General features: G+C 46.7%; 1 protein-coding gene across 1 annotated transcript; it reads left to right on the top strand.

The window, feature by feature from the left end:
- Positions 1–150: 150 nt before the first annotated feature.
- Positions 151–16102, top strand: CEP41 (centrosomal protein 41). Its single transcript, XM_068401628.1, has 11 exons — positions 151–236; positions 1232–1295; positions 3142–3189; positions 8008–8069; positions 9952–10021; positions 10487–10628; positions 11895–12046; positions 12346–12413; positions 13575–13689; positions 14698–14913; positions 15372–16102. The coding sequence occupies exons 1-11, from the start codon at positions 204–206 to the stop codon at positions 15518–15520; spliced, it is 1119 nt and encodes a 372-aa protein (XP_068257729.1). The 5' UTR covers positions 151–203; the 3' UTR covers positions 15521–16102.
- Positions 16103–18322: the final 2220 nt, after the last annotated feature.

The raw sequence follows: 18322 nt of genomic DNA, 5'->3' as shown, positions 1-18322 counted from the left end.
CGTGCGGCCGCGGCGTTGCCGCGTTGCCTGGCAACGACCGAGCGCTGTCAGCCGCTCGCGCCCCGCCACGCGGCCTCTGATTGGCCGAGGGCGCGACGGGCGGCCAATCGGGACGGGGGTTGTTGCGGGGTGAGGCGCCAGAACCCGGACGGCGGGCGCAGAGGCGGGAGTGAGGGAAGCGGCGGGGTGTTCGCCGCGGCGAGATGTCGAGCAGGAGGAGCGTCGGGGACCCCGAGGTGGGCTGAGGGGCCCTCGCCGTCAGCCTCCCGCCGGCGGGCGGGCAGCGGGGGGGACGCGGGGGCCCGGGCCGGAGAGCGGCGGCAGCCTCGGCCTCTCCTGAGGGGAGCAGCCCTGGGTGGCCCATGGGGCGCAGGGTCGCCAGAGGCCGGGGCGTCCCCGGGGACCGATTCGGTGGGGTGCTGGGCGGGCTCTCGGGGGGCTCAGTGGGCCGGTGCAGCGTCCAGAGGGGTAAATCGGGGCAGGGGGGAGGTTTCCGGGGGCCCCTAGAGCGGTGGGTGAGTTGTGGGTGAGAGAGACAGGGAAAAAATTGGCCTTTTGAGGCTTTGAAGTGGCGGTTTGGCGGGGGGTTAATACCGAGTTGGAGATGCAGACGGTGCCTGTGGCCTCGCTCCTCTTTGCTGCCCGTTAGAGCTCCTCACGTTGCCTTTTCTGTTAATGGGGTTTTTTTGCCTTTAAAACAACTACATAGCTGTATAAAATAAATACATAGCAGTTGGGACGAGTCTGGAGGAGGCCACGAGGATGCTCAGAGGGCTGGAGCCCCTCTGCTCTGGAGACAGGCTGAGAGAGCTGGGGCTGTTCAGCCTGGAGAAGAGAAGGCTCCGGGGAGACCTTCTAGCACCTTCCAGTGCCTGAAAGGGCTACAGGAAAGCTGGAGAGGGGCTTTTTACAAGGGCAAGGAGTGACAGGATGAGGGGGAACGGTTTTAAACTGAAAGAGGGGAGATTGAGATGAGATCTGAGGAAGAAATTCTTTGCTGTGAGGGTGGTGAGAGCCTGGCCCAGGTTGCCCAGAGAAGCTGTGGCTGCCCCCTCCCTGGCAGTGTTCAAGGCCAGGTTGGATGGGGCTTGGAGCAACGTGGTCTGGTGGAAGGTGTCCCTGCCCGTGGCAGGAGTGTTGGAACTGGGTGATCTTTAAGGTCCCTTCCAACCCAAACCAGTCTGTGATTCTGTGATATTGACTTCCTCTTATCTTTTTCTTTTTAAAACAGTATTTAACCAGGCGCATCCCTCAGAATCCCAGATACCAACATGTAAAAACCCGCCTTGATACTGGTAAGTGAAATCATTGTAGGATAAAAACACCAGACATGGATGTAGGAGTACACAAAAATATGCTGAATGTCTTAATGCTGCTGTCCTGAGCTGCTTTACCCCGGATACTGCACAGCTCTGTCAGAACTCACATTGCAATTATGATGTGTCTCGCCTTATGTCCTGCTCTGTTCTACAGTTCCCACAGAAATTACCAGTCTTGGGGTTTCTGTATGTGAGCTTTTCTTGGTAAACTAGTATCTTGGTAAGGGTGTAAGTAAAAAGAATTATTTGGAGAAGATCTTTTGGCCTTTTTTGTTGTTAGAACAGTTGAATTTTATCCAGTAACACCTGCCTGTAGTATCAACACAAAAAACATTGGGGAAGGGACACCGTGGCTGCAGCTATGCTTGAAGCAGTGTGTCGGAGGCAGGATTTGAATGTCAAGGTCTTGATTTCGTAGAAGCATAAAATCACAGACTGGTTTGGGTTGGAAGGGACCTTAAAGACCATCCAGTTCCAACCCCCTGCCACGGGCAGTGACACCTTCCACCAGACCAGGTTGCTTCAAGCCCCATCCAACCTGGCCTTGAACACTGCCAGGGAGGGGGCAGCCGCAGCTTCTGTGGGCAACCTGGGCCAGGGTCTCACCACCCTCACAGCAAAGAATTTCTTCCTCAGATCTAATCTAAATCTCCCCTCTTTCAGTTTAAAACCATTCCCCCTCGTCCTGTCACTCCATGCCCTTGTAGAAAGTCCCTCTCCAGCTTTCCTGTAGCCCCTTCAGGTACTGGAAGGTGCTAGAAGGTCTCCCCGGAGCCTTCTCTTCTCCAGGCTGAACAGCCCCAGCTCTCTCAGCCTGTCTCCAGAGCAGAGGGGCTCCAGCCCTCTGAGCATCTCCGTGGCCTCCTCTGGACTCGCTCCAACAGCTCCGTGTCCTTCTTCTGTTGGGCCCCAGAGCTGGACGCAGCACTGCAGGGGGGGTCTCCCGAGAGCGGAGCAGAGGGGCAGAATCCACCCCCTCGCCCTGCTGGCCACGCTGCTGGGGATGCAGCCCAGCACACAGGTGGCTTTCTGGGCTGCCAGCGCACGGTGCCGGCTCATGGTGAGCTTCTCGTCACCCATCACCCCCAAGTCCTTCTCCTCAGGGCTGCTCTCAATCCATTCTCCACCCAGCCTGTGTTTGTGCTTGGGATTGCCCCGACCCGTGTGCAGGACCTTGCACTTGGCCTTGTTGAACTTCATGCAGTTTCAGCTCCCTTAGAGAGAGGACCATAACACACACACTCCGTAACATACTGAGATTTTGGCAGTGACTTTCTGAAGGTGATGACTTTGTTCTCCAAAGCAATGTCTAAACAACTTACACTTTTGAGTAGACAGCTTGGCGTGGAACTTGTAAATGGGAAGGGTGCTACGGGGCTGGGTTTGGGGGAATATCACCGTTCTGACTCGCAGGGTGTGGATATTTTTGCATCTTGCTGAAAATCCTGTAAAATAACACTCAGGTGTGTTCTGTAGAGGAACTGAAACAGCACTGCGGGTGTATGCAGAAGATTTGAGCTTCTGCTGGTCAGGAACATCTGCAGTGATTTCCTCTCTCCAGTGTGGAGGCTTTAACCTGTGAAGTCCTTTGACTGACTTTGCTCTTTAGCTCAGCCTTCCTTGCGAGAGAAAAGTGCTAAGAGGAAAATCATGGCACTTCATGATTTATGGCTGCGTCATGTTGCCATGGGGAAAGAGAGTCTGCACCAAACATTTGCTATGGGAGTCTGATCTTTTTCCCTTAAAAAAAAAAATTAAGGCTGAAAACCACTAATAAAAAATTCATCACAAACTGATTGATTTCTTTTTTTTTTTGTTACAGGAAACAGTTTAACGAAATACACTGAGAAATTGGAAGAGATCAAAAGAAGTGAGTATCTGGAGAGGAGCAGAATGTAACTTGCGGTGGGTTAGTTCCAAACTGAACTGGGTTGAATCCCAGACCCTCTATTTGCTCGGATTCCCACAGCCATTTCCAGGAGTGAACTGTAGAAACACACAGCAGGAGGATACAAAGGTGCTTCTGCCTTGATTCTTTGCACCTTCCATTTCGTCCTGCGCCTTATTTCTGTCTCTCACAGTCTGGATTTAACTTAAGAAACCAGGCAGGTCTGGGAGTCTTTTCAGATCCTTCTTTGTGCAATTTTTGTTAGTGAAAGGAAACCAGGCAGGAAGAAGTTCTCTGGGCTAAGATAACTAGATCAGACTCATCTGGAAAGACTCAGACTACACTTCTGAGACTTTATTTCACTTTTAGGTAACGATATGGTTGAACTTGATCTCTTACTTCTGTATAATTTTAGTGTACTTAGCTGAAACGGCCTCGAGTTGTGCCAGGGGAGGTTTGGATTGGAGATCAGGGACAATTTCTTCACCAAAGGGTTGTCAAGCGCTGGCACAGGCTGCCCAGGGCAGTGGTGGAGTCCCCATCCCTGGAGGGATTTAAAAGCCGTGTAGATGTGGTGCTGAGGGACATGGGTTAGTGGTGGCCTTGGCAGTGCTGGGTTAATGGTTGGACTGGATGATCTTAAAGGTCCTTTCCAACCAAAACAATTCTATGATTATATCAGAATACTCCAAGACAAGCTCGTTCCTGTGCAACTGATTGATTTTAGCAGAACGACATTGATGTTTTGAAGACTTTGGGTTGTTCAGGCTCATGAGAGCGTAACTGCTTTTTGTTTCAATCTCTTTTCCCACTGAAAATAGGCTTTTTTAAAAAAAATCTAACTAAAGCTAATGTTTTAATGCTTTATTTTCAGCTTTACATAGAGAGCCAGGAAAGCTATTAAACCCAAAAGCTGTGTTTATTCGTGTGAAAGGAAAATTGTCCCTGTTAATGAGGATTAATTACGATTTTGAATGTTCACTTTTAGTTCTTAGACCCACTTACGGTGTTCCTCTGAGGTGGCAGTGTTCCTACGACAAGGGAGGTCACTAATCTGTCACGTGAATATATTTGTGCTTGGCTTTGTGCAAAATGGTCCTTTGTTGTTGGCTTGTTTGTTGGGTTTTTGGGTCTTTGGAGAAAATCAAAAGAGAAATGACCTTGCTTTCCAAAATCCTCTGTTGGCTGACTAAGATTTCAGTACTTAACACTGGATTGCCATCGTTTATCTGTGCTGAAAATCTTGTTGTGTGGGTCTAGTTGGTTTTCACTCTCTGCTGTGAACCTGATTTCGTTTCATGTAGGAGTTCTTTTGTTTTGTCGTGGTTCTGGAGGCCAGGAGAAACTTTCTCATTATATTTGTGCTCAATAGACACCTTGTGTTCCCAGGCTGTGTAGAAACTTCTCCCCCTTGATTTCTCATGGATAGATGACACCGTTTGGACACAATTTTAAATACCCAGTACAGACAACTCACTGTCTCTTGTGTAATGTGAGAGAGTGGGATTTAATACCACGAGCCTGCTGTGGAATCAACAATGATAAGAGAGCTGGAACCGTGATGATTTGTGCTTTGGAGGGCTGACTTGAGGAGAGACACCAAGTCTCTTCCCTTTCTCTGGTGTTGCTTCCCTCCTTTCCGAAGCCCTGAGGAACACATCCTTGAATACACAATAATTACAGCTTCAGACCAGTTCACTGAAGGAAAAAAATGTCAGAAAATCCGAATGGACCTTCCAGGACAGAACCGGGTACGTCGTGGTGTTTGTGTAGTCGGGAGCAGCGCTGCTTCTGAGCTCTGATAACTGCTGGGAGGTGTGTGCAGGCGTGTGGATGGGTTTGCTCCAGGTCAGGCTTGGTTTTTCTTGTTGATAAAAATAATTCTGGGTGGTAAAGGCAAGATCTAGGTCAGAAAGGCTTGTTTGGGGATAAATAATCCTTGCTTGAGGTGGGTGGAAACCATCCAGCAGCTGTTTTGTACGAGCACTGTGACAAGGGTTCTGCTTTGTCAGTGTTTATATACATCCAGCAGTTCACCAGCTTCGCTGCTTTTGTTTGTCCTTCTAAATTAAGTTTATTTCTTGCTCTTCACGTGACTCAAGGGCTCTTTTTGTCCGTGGCTGGGGAATTTTAAGTGGTTTAATTAGTTTATGCACAAGTCTTGTACTTTGGACCTATGGTTTGGAAGCTGTAGAGCTCACTGCAGTGCGCTGGGGTATTTTGGATGGGCTCCTTTTTCCTAAGGCCAGTTGTTTAGCAGCAAGTAGGCACTTGCTTTGCAGTGCAATAAACATCATATAGGGTAGGATGTTGAATTTGGGAGCTCTGCGTGCTCTGAATGCTGAGAATTACTTGGCCTACCCCTGCAGGAAGGGTATTTGAGAGGAAAGGATAGGAATAAAAAAAACCCTAGAGGTGAAAGCTCACAATATCTCTTCTTGTGTGTGTTCTGCTACTGTAATGTGCCCGTTGGCTGTGCAGGGGGAGAATCTTGTCTGAGCAGGAGGCGTGTGATCAGCGCTTGTCTTGGGAAGAGACCTCAACCTCCAGCGTTTGTGCAGCTCCTTCTCTAAACACGTCAGCTGGAGAGTTTCCATAAGCTCATTTTGTGGTAATTTTTTGTGAGGGGGTTACAGGAATAGGGATTGGAGCCCTTCCCCCTTCTCCATCTTCCCTCGCTTAAGCCGTGGAGCGTTCAGCAGATGGTTTTAGGGGATTTAGAACTGCTTAACTGGCTGGATTTGATAAAGGTCCTGCCCTCCGTTGTGAGCCCTCTTAGCTGAACAGCTGGAGAGAGACCAGCTTGGAATATCCTCCAGTAGCTACTAAAATTGTTAGAAAAATGCAAAGAATTTTTCCTTTTTTAAAAATAAAAAACTGACTGCAGAGGTGGAGGAAAAGAAAGGAGGAGCTTGGATTCATCAGAGGCTTCAAGGGCTGCTTGCAGAGCTCGGTTACAGCTGCAGTGCCTGACATGGGAGGAATTCTGTTCATCTGCTTTGCCTTTCCCTGCAGGATTCATCATTTTTTTTCCCCTCCTCTATCTTCTTTCTAGCTGTAAATTTCCCAAAGGACGAGGCTTCTGTTACTTCCCGTGGGAGGCTATTTCATATCAAGATGTTCCTACTGATACTCGTCTTTGCTTCACTCTCCTACTACATACACCCTTTTGTTTCACACCAGAAGGCTTCTCCCCTCCTGGTGTTTATGCATCTCAAGTATCTGTGTGCAATCAGCCTTCCAGCCTTGTCATCGCTTACTTAGCACTGTTAATCTCTGCTCTGGTTGTTTGCCAGTCGTTCCAACAGACCAGCTCAGTTTTCTTGCTACCTAAGCTTTATTTTCAGGCTTAAGATTCAATTAGTCCAGTTTCTCCGTAGCAATTATGTGTGCTTCAAGCTGATATCCACACAGATCTGCTGTTCAGTTTTCTGTATTAAACAACTGTCAGTTATCCATTCCTTTAGATATCCACATCAGCAAGTTGTAGGAATCAAAACTTAATTGTCAGATAAGGTAAGAAAACCTGGAGCATTTTAATCAGTAAGATGTCACTGGATGATCTTTAAGGTCCCTTCCAACTCAAACCATTCTATGATTAAATATACGTTGTTTCGCTTAGTATCTGAAAAGACACGGTCTGAGATACAGCGCCCCTGTGCTCTCATACTGCTGTAACTTACACAAAATGAAAATTCAGGTAAATTAAATCACAGAATCACAGGATGGTTTGGGTTGGAAGGGACCTTAAAGCCCATCTAGTTCCAATCCCCCTGCCACAGGCAGGGACACCTTCCACCAGACCAGGTTGCTCCAAGCCCCATCCAACCTGGCCTTGAACACTGCCAGGGAGGGGGCAGCCACAGCTTCTCTGGGCAACCTGGGCCAGGGTCTCACCACCCTCACAGCAAAGAATTTCTTACTGATATCTCATCTAAATCTCCCCTCTTCCAGTTTAAAACCATTCCCCCTCATCCTGTCACTCCATGCCCTTGTAGAAAGTCCCTCTCCAGCTTTCCTGTAGCCCCTTCAGGCACTGGAAGGTGCTAGAAGGTCTCCCTGGAGCCTTCTCTTCTCCAGGCTGAACAGCCCCAACTCTCTCAGCCTGTCTCCAGAGCAGAGGGGCTCCAGCCCTCTGAGCATCTCCGTGGCCTCCTCTGGACTCGCTCCAACAACTCCGTGTCCTTCTTCTGTCGGGCCCCAGAGCTGGACGCAGCACTGCAGGGGGGGTCTCCCGAGAGCGGAGCAGAGGGGCAGAATCCCCTCCCTCGCCCTGCTGGCCACGCTGCTGGGGATGCAGCCCAGCACACGGGTGGCTTTCTGGGCTGCCAGCGCACGTTGCCGGCTCATGGTGAGCTTCTCGTCACCCATCACCCCCAAGTCCTTCTCCTCAGGACTGCTCTGAACCCATTCTCCACCCAGCCTGGGTTTGTGCTTGGTCTTTTGGTTTAAGAGGCTTTGCAACCATAGTGGGCTTCAAAGGACAGCAGGCAAGGTGATGATAAATTCATGAAACTGCTTCCTTCCCCCAGCAAGAACAGAAAACACCAAGTAATACAGATTTGAGTCTAAAAGTAACTAAATCTCCCTTTTCCACTTAAATCAAATCTGGACAAGATAGCTCTTCAGAACTGGTATTGCTTTTCACAAAGGCTTCAGGTTTGCACGAGCTTAGTGCCCAGAAATCCAGCCTTGTTGGAGCCTCTATGGGAACAGCTGGGACTGAGCCTGTTACCTGGTATTTGCAAAAACTGAGAATTAACTGAAAATTTACCTTGTGCCCTTGTTTTGTTTTTGCAGATTACAGATACAAAAAGGATGAGCTGTTTAAAAGACTGAAAGTGACTACTTTTGCCCAGCTGGTACGTACAGTTCCCTCTCTGGCCTCTGAAAGTTGATATCTTTTATGGAACAGCATTTTTGCTGCTTTTTTCTTCTGTATTCCTTCTTCCTGCCCTCAGAGATTTCAGCAAACCATTCAGGCCAATGTTTTCAGTGTAGCCAAATGCTTTTAGTTGCAATTTGAAGTTTGTAGTGACTGTCTTTGAAATTTTTTTCTCTATTTTTTTAAAATTTTTTTCTCTATTTTTTTAAAATTTTTTTCTCTATTTTTTTAAAATTTTTTTCTCTATTTTTTTAAAATTTTTTTCTCTATTTTTTTAAAATTTTTTTCTCTATTTTTAAATTTTTTTCTCTATTTTTTAATTTTTTTCTCTATTTTTTAATTTTTTTCTCTATTTTTTAATTTTTTTCTCTATTTTTTAATTTTTTTCTCTATTTTTTTAATTTTTTTCTCTATTTTTTAATTTTTTTCTCTATTTTTAAAATTTTTTTCTCTATTTTTTTAATTTTTTTCTCTATTTTTTAAATTTTTTTCTCTATTTTTCTAATTTTTTTCTCTATTTTTCTAATTTTTTTCTCTATTTTTCTAATTTTTTTCTCTATTTTTCTAATTTTTTTCTCTATTTTTCTAATTTTTTTCTCTATTTTTTTAATTTTTTTCTCTATTTTTTTAATTTTTTTCTCTATTTTTTTAATTTTTTTCTCTATTTTTTTAATTTTTTTCTCTATTTTTTTAATTTTTTTCTCTAGTTTTTTAATTTTTTTCTCTATTTTTTTAATTTTTTTCTCTATTTTTTTAATTTTTTTCTCTATTTTTTTAATTTTTTTCTCTATTTTTTTAATTTTTTTCTCTATTTTTTTAATTTTTTTCTCTATTTTTTTAATTTTTTTCTCTATTTTTTTAATTTTTTTCTCTATTTTTTTAATTTTTTTCTCTATTTTTTTAATTTTTTTCTCTATTTTTTTAATTTTTTTCTCTATTTTTTTAATTTTTTTCTCTATTTTTTTAATTTTTTTCTCTATTTTTTTAATTTTTTTCTCTATTTTTTTAATTTTTTTCTCTATTTTTTTAATTTTTTTCTCTATTTTCTTAATTTTTTTCTCTATTTTTTTTTCCTTTAACTTAAGAGGATCCCCAAGCCTCTTACAAAAGAAAAGGGCCCTGTAAAGTAGTATTCAAACCTGATCTCCTTGAGCTTTGTGTCAGGTAGCCTGAAACCTTCCCTAATAGTGGTTTTAACTGCACAAGATGGGAAGGTTGTGACTTCAAGGCTTTCTGTGTATTTCTTTAATTAAAAATCTGAGCAGTAAATATAGAGCTGTGTGTTGCTTATATGTTAGTTCAAGAAAATTAGTAAAAACTAGAAAAAGACAAGCTTTCTTCTAAAAAGAGAAAGAAAGGGAATGTTAAACTTATAGATATCGAAGGAGGGAGTTTCTGCAGAATCATCTCTTTAGTTCCCCTGGATTGTTAAGACCAATTAAGTCTGTTAAGACACCAGTGACTCTCACTGGTGTGATGAGCTGATGGAGTATGTGGATAGCTCAGGTCTGCTCTCACAGATCAATTAACCACGTGTGATTTTAGCCTGTGTAGTGTATGCTCTGAAATGTTTCAGTTGCAGCCAGGCACTGAACTTCATAAATACCAGAAAAAATTCTGCTATTTGATACTGCCAGCACAGTGTTTCTGGCTTTTCTTTATTCTAAGGTTGAGCATTTGGGGTTTTTTTTTTTGCTATGATTTCTGTTTAATAAAAGGACACACTTGCAGCAGAAGTTGCATTGAGTTAAATGTGTTTTGGCTTGAGGATTGTTTTTCCTTAAGCTGATCCCCACCGTCTTTCACTGGCACTGGTGCATGTGTATCAAGATATCGTTGCTTGCTTTTGTTCCCTGCAGGTCATCCAGGTTGCTGCTCTATCTGATGAAACCTTAGAAATGACAAATGAGGAGATCCAGAAGCTGGGAGGTAACAATATTTGTTGTAAGCACAAAGAGAAAGAGCTGTAGATCGCTGTCATGTGGTGAACTGTGTCCTGACAGGCATAGCTGGCTGTTCAGTGAGTCTTTTAATCGGGAGGAAAAAATAACTTCACTTGTGAATTGCAGCCATTCCACTTTGGGAACAGCAACACTCCTAAAACAGAAAGGCTTGCAAAGAAGAAAAGCCTCGTGCTACCAGGTTTATTGTAGTAACTCAGTAGATATCATGCATGAAGAATTAAATTTTCATTGAATTCTTAAAACGAGATCTTGAGCCCCTAAAAATCATATGGCTCTTTATTATTTTTAATATGAGGCTCTCAGTAAGTCGTCCTTCTAAGAGGATGAAGATAAAGCTGTCTTTAAGATCTAAGAATGGAAACTGGGCTTAAAACCTGCTTGTTTATGTCCTGCAGCATTTTTAACTCTTTGCACCCTGTTCTCTCCCCAGATGGTGACTCTACTGCACCAAATGCAGATGCTGAGCTCACAGCAGAGACAAATGGGAAAGAAAGCCCCAAAGGGACACCCAGTCCAGTCCTGTTCATAAACAACGCAGGGGCTGGGGAATCCTGTCGGTCCACGCTGCAGAGGTGCCTGATAATACACAACTTTCTTCCTGTCTTAGCAGATAATTATTTTTATCCAGCTAGTTATTTGAAATAGCTACTAAGTGGCTTTATATGGTATTTCTCATTAAAGCTTGATTTTGCAGGTGTAGGGCTGTGAGTGAGAGGTTCTCCTGCGAATGGCAGGTTTTCCTGGCTGAAAGAGTTTGGTTGAGGCTGTAACTCAATGCTGTTGCCACCTGATGATTGTCTAAATGGCTGACAAGGAAATATGTTTGTGGAGACTGACAGGGTTGGTGATGGTGTATCAAAGCCATCAGTTTAGTGACCACTAAGGGTATCTGGAGGTTTGTGTTCATGTCCCGTGTCCAATCTAGTGATGAAATGGGAAACCTCTGCATAGCGCTGCTTGTAGATGAGTGACAGTCATTAGTGTGTTGACTTGCTGAGACCTCCACGGTGGCAGCTTCTTAGAATCACAGAATCATTTGGGTTGGGAAGGACCTTTAAGATCATCGAGTCCAACCGTTAACCCAGCACTGCCAAGGCCACCACTAACCCATGTCCCTCAGCACCACATCTACACGGCTTTTAAATCCCCCCAGGCATGGGGACTCCACCACTGCCCTGGGCAGCCTGTGCCAGTGCTTGACAACCCTTTCCATGAAGAAGTTGTCCCTGATCTCCAATCTAAACCTCCCCTGGCACAACTTGAGGCCGTTTCCTCTCATCCTATCGCTTGTTACCTGAGAGAAGAGACCGACCCCCCCCTCACTACACCCTCCTTTCAGGCAGTTGTAGAGAGCGAGAAGGTCTCCCCTCAGCCTCCTTTTCTCCAGGCTAAACCCCCCCAGGTCCCTCAGCCGCTCCTCATCACACTTGTGCTCCAGACCCTTCACCACCTTCGTTGCCCTTCTCTGGACTCTCTCCAGCACCTCAAGGTCTTTCTTGTCGTGAGGGGCCCAAAACTGAACACAGGATTCTTCTCCCTCACCTCAAAGTCACTTAGGACATAAACCACGTGGACTTGACTGACCCAGAAGAGTGTGGTATGTTCACATAGCAAGGCTCTACTCTGTTTATATTTTATATTGATAAAAATCAAATCAATCTCTTATGATGTACTGGAAAGCCTGAAATAGACCCTCTCCATTTTTATGTGGTGTCTGGCTGTACTGGACCGTAAATGGGCTATTGGAGCAGCTGATGGAAAGCACTCTGACCTGGTGAAGAGGTATGGAAGTGTTCAGAGTGAGAGCTTGCACCATAACCTCCTCTTTCCTCTTGTAGTGTGATAAGTGGTGTTGGTGAACTGGATATAGACAAGGACACTCCAAAGAAGGTGGACGCTCAGCCTGAAGACATGCCTTATCCCGACTGCCCCTACCTGCTTTTGGACGTACGAGACCGAGATGAGTATGACCAGTGTCACATTGTTGGAGGTGAGGAGGCCAGAATCCCACAGCAGCCTGGTGTCAGCTGGGGTCATATATTCAGCTCTTTGTGTCATATTCTGGTTGGCTTCATTCTTTCCCCCAAGATGGGACATCACTTGGGTGCAGAATGCTCTTGGCACTCATCCAGCACACCCATCCTTCCTGGAAAGGGATGAGGGGACTGAGCTGATGTTAATCCCTTGTTCAGTGGGTTTCCAAGTCTGTCAGTTGTATTCCAGGTTGTGTGATGGTTGGTGTTCAGCCACTGTGTGACTTTTCTCTCTTTTTTTTTTTCTCCTCTGCAGCTTATTCCTACCCTGTAACAACGCTCTCTAGAACAATGAACCCATATACAAATAGTATTCTGGAATATGTATCCTTTACATGTAAAGTGCTGGAATCAACAAAAAGATAAAGAAACTGGGGAGATGTTGGGGCTTCCAAAAACATTTGGAGCTCTAGCAGTCGCTGTGATGAGAACAACACTTAACCAACAAAATCTGGGGATCTCAAGGAGGGTGGGAGGGGAGGTCCTTTATGCTGGCTGTGATTATTTAATGGGGCTTCACTGCCACCATCAGATGCCAGATTCACAGAATCACAGAATCAACCCGGTTGGAAGAGCCCTCTGGGATCATCGAGTCCAACCGTTGCCCTGACACCACCATGGCAACTAGACCAGGGCACTAAGTGCCATGTCCAGTCTTTTCTTAAACCCCTCCAGAGATGGTGACTCCACCACCTCCCTGGGCAGCCCCTTCCAATGGCTAATGACCCTTGCTGAGAAGAAATGCTTCCTAATGTCCAACCTGAACCTCCCCTGGCCAAGCTTGAGGCTGTGTACTCTTGTCCTATCACTATTGCCTGGGAGAAGAGGCTGACTCCCACCCCGCTACAACCTCCCTTCAGGTAGTTGTAGACTGCACTAAGGTCACCTCTGAGCCTCCTCTTCTCCAGGCTAAGTCCCTCGAGGCTGTAATGCCTCTTGATTCTGGTGGGAGCTGCCTGAATTTGGCTTTTCTTGCAATTTTGGCTGCTAGATGGCAAAGCCATACTATACCTGTCCCCCACTGTTGCTGGAGTGCTGGGGGTCTTGAGGGGTGCATTCATGAAATCCTTTGGCTTCCTCTCGACACCTTGATGGGGATTGGCTTCTTTCTGGAGGACAGAAAGAGGATTATTAGCTGGGATTAGTCTGGTAATTTCCCAGGTTGTGAGGGCTGCAGGGGAGAGGGGAGGTTGTAAATGAAGGTGCTTCTTGCTATTGCCTGTTACTAACTAACCTTAAAACAGTGGTGGACGTTTGCTGCAGGGGCTGAGGATGAGGCCGTGTCCTTCCAGCATCTGGCAAGCCCCAGCTGCTGCAAAATCAGTTTTAAAGCACTGGTGAAGGGAAAGCATTCCTGCCTGGTACTCACAAATCAAGTAGGGAGTCTCTCAGTCTCCAGTCCCATTTGTTTGTGTCCTACTTTCTGAAAGGTATTAACGGTCACCTGAAGTTTCCAAATGAATCCTTAACTCTTCTACCTATCAGAAAAATGCACATGGAAAAATTATCATTTTATATGACAATGATGAGAGATTTGCCAGCCAGGCTGCGACCACCATGTGCGAGAGGGGCTTTGAGAACGTGTTTATGTTATCTGGAGGTAAGTGAGGATGGGCAGGACTCCCTGAGGTCTTGGGTGGGTAGGTGGAGAGCAGGGAACAAGGGTTGTGTGAGCTGGAGACTGGAAAGAGCTGGATATTCACAGAATCACAGAATGGTTGAGGGTTGGAAGGGCCCTCTGGAGATCATCCAGCCCAAGCCCCTGCCCAAGCAGGGTCACCCAGAGCACGTCGCACAGGGTCGTGTCCAGGAGGGGTTTGAATATCTCCAGAGAAGGAGACTCCCCCCCTCCCTGGGCAGCCTGTGCCAGGGCTCTGGCACCCTCACACCAAAGAAGTTCCTCCTCATATTCAGATGGAACTTCCCATGTTTCAGCTTGTGCCCATTGCCCCTTGTCCTGTCACTGGGCACCACTGAGAAGAGTCTGGCCCCATCCCCTTGACACCCCCCCTGAGGTATCTGTGAGCATTGATAAGATCCCCCCTCAGTCTGCTCTTCTCCAGCTGAACAGCCCCAGCTCCCTCAGCCTCTCCTCGCAGCAGAGATGCTCCAGCCCTCTGACCATCTCCGTACCCCTCCACTGGACTCTCTCCAGTAGCTCCTGGTCTGTCTTGAACTGTGGGGCCCAGACCTGGCCACAGTTACTCCAGGTGTGGCCTCACCAGGGCCGTGTAGAGGGGCAGGAGAACCTCCCTTGACCTGCTGCCCACACTCTTCCTCACGCACCCCAGGACACCATTGGCCTTCCTGGCCCCAAGGGCACATCATTGGCTCATGGGGAACTTGTTGTCCCCCAGAACCCCCAGGTCCTTCTCTGCAGAGCTGCTCTCCAGTAGATCAGCCCCCAGCCTGTACCAGAACATGGGGTTATTCCTCCCAAGGTGCAGGACCCTACACTTGCCTTTGTTGAACCTCATGAGGTTCCTCTCTGCCCAGCTCTCCAGCCTGGCCAGCTCTATTCAGCTCTGTCAAGTGTTTTACTTGTGTGTGGTAAAATCACTTATCCCATCAGGTGGTCACTGATAACTTGTGATCTGTATGTCTACAGGCCTGAAGGTCCTTGCACAGAAGATCCCAGAAGGTCTGATCACCGGCTCACTCCCCATGTCCTGCCTGGTGGCAGCTCCCCCGGGATCTGCCCGAAAAAAACCCTCTCCCAAAGTGCCCCCTGCACAAGCTGAGAATAAATGGAGATTTTCTGCGGATGATCTACAAAAGATAAAGTCCTACCTAGAAGAGGAGCACGTTCCTTCAGACACTGCCAGTAAGACTCCAGGACAAACCCTGCAGCCACTTTTTGTAGCTCTTAAGCCTGCCCTGCAGCAGATCTCTGCTTTGCTTTGCTATATTCTTTCCATGAGACTGCTGGGAGAGGGAGAGTTTTCCCTAAACTGCCTGAGAAGATCCCCCAAAACCTCTACTATGCCATTCCCAGAGGACTTAAATCTTATGTAGCTACACGATGGCAAAATCCTGGGCCTGCTGAGGGTTTAAGGGTTTATTTAAATGTCTTTTAGATTTTACTGGTGATTAGTAGGTTTTTCAAATTCTTAGGCTTGCACAGCTAGATAGAGACTGCCCAGAAGCCCCCACTGAATTATTGATGGCTCTGTATGTTTACAGTGAGAGCTGGAGAGCCAGCAGCAGGCGACAGGTCATTTGTGTGTCCTTGTGCTCCATCATGCTCACAACTTCTGATCTTTTTGTTTTCTTTTTCCTCAGGCCGTCTTAGCCACGCTTCTACAGGCCGTGATTCCAAGGTGACAACCGCGAGGAGCAGCCACAGTGCCCCCAGCACCGCTGGCAAGGTGGGATCCCTCGCCGCCCACTCGCTCAGCAGGAGCAGCCTCCAGAACAAGCCGTGGAAATAAGCAGCGGTGTCTTCTTCCACTGAATAAAGGAATGTGCAGGTTCTGGGAACCCTGAGCAGTGCAGCCCCTTTGTGGTTTTAGGAATCCGCAGGGAAGAGCAGTGGTGGTTTATAGATGGCAGCTGGGGTGAGGCTGAGGGAGCTGGAGCAGTTGATGTTTCGTAGGAACGGGATCGCTTTGGCAAGGCTGACTTTTAGGTGCAGTGTCAGGGCAGAGCTGACATGATTTTGTAGGGGAGGGAGGAAACCAGTAGTAAAGCCTGTGACTGGTAGAAACGGTTCTACCAAGCTTGTAGCTCAGACGAATGAATTTGTGTCTGTAACAAATGCTCCACAGCCTCTGTGAGCAGGAGAACACGTGAAGGTAAATGGGCCAGAAATCATCTGTGAACAAAAACTTGGTGCTTTGTAGCAGAGATACAGACATGCAGCAACTTGGAGAGAGGATTCCATAAGTTCTTTTCTTAATTTATGTTAATGAACAGAAGTATTTATAATAAAGTTGGTTTTGGAAGTAACCTCATTCATGTTTATAAATATGTGAAGGGCAAGTGTCATGAGGATGGAGCCATGGGTTTAAGAAAAGCCTGGACATGGCACTTAGTGCCATGGTCTAGTTGCCATGGTGGTGTCAGGGCAACGGTTGGACTCGATGATCCCTGAGGTCTCTTCCAACCTGGTTGATTCTGTAATTCTGAGCAGGTTTCTGGTCACTGAAGCTGCAGAAAACTACGGTGGAGGAGCCAAACTGGAAATTTATTCCCAGTTACACCCTTGCCAGTGTTTTTGGAGTAGCTTCTTTAAGGTTAGAGTGGCTGAAGGGAAATTTTCCTCTGTCCTTTCACCAGGGTCCCTAAAACTTCACAGGGACCACGAATTTTGGGTTTTGGTGGGGGTTTTTCCCTCCTTTTGGAGTGGACAAGTAATGTTTAACAGACCCCAAAATTCATCCATGGTGTGGATCATCAGGGGATAACCCTGGTGAAAGGGCAAGGTGAGAGAAACTGCACATAATTTCCAGTTTGGCAGTTTAAGACTCAACATCCCTGAGCACGTTTATCATGTTTATTGTGTCTCCATGAGGCTTAAATCGGAGGAGTGGTGATAGAGGGACTGGCAGTCTCATTCTAGAAGGGCAACGAAGCTGGTGAAGGGTCTGGAGCTGGAGCACAAGTGTGATGAGGAGCGGCTGAGGGACCTGGGGGGGTTTAGCCTGGAGAAAAGGAGGCTGAGGGGAGACCTTCTCGCTCTCTACAACTGCCTGAAAGGAGGGTGTAGCGAGGTGGGGGCGATCTCCCAGCTAACAAGCGATAGGACGAGAGGAACCGGCCTCAAGTTGCACCAGGGGAGGTTTAGATTGGAGATCAGGGACAATTTCTTCATGGAAAGGGTTGTCAAGCGCTGGCACAGGCTGCCCAGGGCAGTGGTGGAGTCCCCATCCCTGGGGGGATTTAAAAGCCGTGTAGATGTGGTGCTGAGGGACATGGGTTAGTGGTGGCCTTGGCAGTGCTGGGTTAATGGTTGGACTTGATGGTCTTAAAGGTCCTTTCCAACCAAAATATGTGTGTGTGTGTGTGTGTGTGTGTGTACATCTGTACTATAGGAGTTAAGCTGTTCAGGTATGAAGATCAAAAAATGAAAGATGTTATTTCAGCCCATCCTTAGGAAGCTGGAGGCATCTCACCATCACTGGCTGCTCTGCGTTCTTACCTTCCTACTTGTTCACGCTTCTGGAAGACTTTTTTATTGGTTTAACTGTAGGTGTGTTTATTTTGAACGAAGCAGCTTGTGCTCCTAGGGCAGATGGGTTGGCTTTCCATGGAACAACAGCATCACTTCTTGAGAGAAAAACGTTTATTTAAATGGTCTGAGCTCAAAGCAGGAGCCACAGGGACCTGGTTCTTTTCCACACTCTTCTTCACTTGCAGACTAGTCTGACCTTGATGTCCTGAGTCCGCTGCTCCTTCTTGTACAGCACCTCTGTTATTAAGTCACCATGAAATAAGAACATTGAATGAAGCGGCATCTCCTGCATAATTCAGGTGGGAACTTGCCTAGGCTGGTGGCCTGAAAAATCACAGAATCACAGAATCAACCAGGTTGGAAGAGCCCTCTGGGATCATCGAGTCCAACCATTGCCCTGACACCACCATGGCAACTAGACCAGGGCACTAAGTGCCATGTCCAGGCTTTTCTTAAACCCCTCCAGAGATGGTGACTCCACCACCTCCCTGGGCAGCCCCTTCCAATGGCTAATGACCCTTGCTGAGAAGAAATGCTTCCTAATGTCCAACCTGAACCTCCCCTGGCCAAGCTTGAGGCTGTGTCCTCTTGTCCTATCGCTGGTTGCCCGGGAGAAGAGGCCGACTCCCACTTCACTACAACCTCCCTTCAGGTAGTTGTAGACTGCACTAAGGTCACCTCTGAGCCTCCTCTTCTCCAGGCTAAACAACCCCAGATGATACTACCTGATGGGTTTAGCTGAGTGTGCGCAGGAGATGCATAAGCCAAGACACATGTTTGTTATGTGCTTGAAAGACAAGGACCAGCACAGCACCCAGGGTCCCACCGGTGAACGAGTAGGGGGTCTTTCAGCTCCGTGGGCACTTGGAAGTGCATAAAATGCATCTGTGGTGGAGTCACCATCTCTGGAGGGGTTTAAGAAAAGCCTGGACATGGCACTTAGTGCCATGGTCTAGTTGCCATGGTGGTGTCAGGGCAAGGGTTGGACTTGATGATCTCAGAGGTCTCTTCCAACCTCATTGATTCTGTGATTCTGTCTGAAAAGAGAGGTGAGAGTAGG

Source organism: Nyctibius grandis, chromosome 5 (genome assembly GCF_013368605.1).
Source record: "Nyctibius grandis isolate bNycGra1 chromosome 5, bNycGra1.pri, whole genome shotgun sequence".
NCBI classification, from domain to species: domain Eukaryota; kingdom Metazoa; phylum Chordata; class Aves; order Nyctibiiformes; family Nyctibiidae; genus Nyctibius; species Nyctibius grandis.
The sequence above is the reverse complement of the archived record's forward strand: the minus strand, read 5'-3'. Positions and strand labels throughout refer to the sequence as shown.

Bases quoted from the DNA above. Each gene is read 5' to 3' on its own strand.
- CEP41 (XM_068401628.1), top strand. From the start codon at position 204: ATGTCGAGCAGGAGGAGCGTCGGGGACCCCGAG. The intron at 8,070-9,951 runs GTACGTACAGTT...TGTTCCCTGCAG, and splicing joins TGACTACTTTTGCCCAGCTG to GTCATCCAGGTTGCTGCTCT. The intron at 12,047-12,345 runs GTGAGGAGGCCA...TCTCCTCTGCAG, and splicing joins CCAGTGTCACATTGTTGGAG to CTTATTCCTACCCTGTAACA.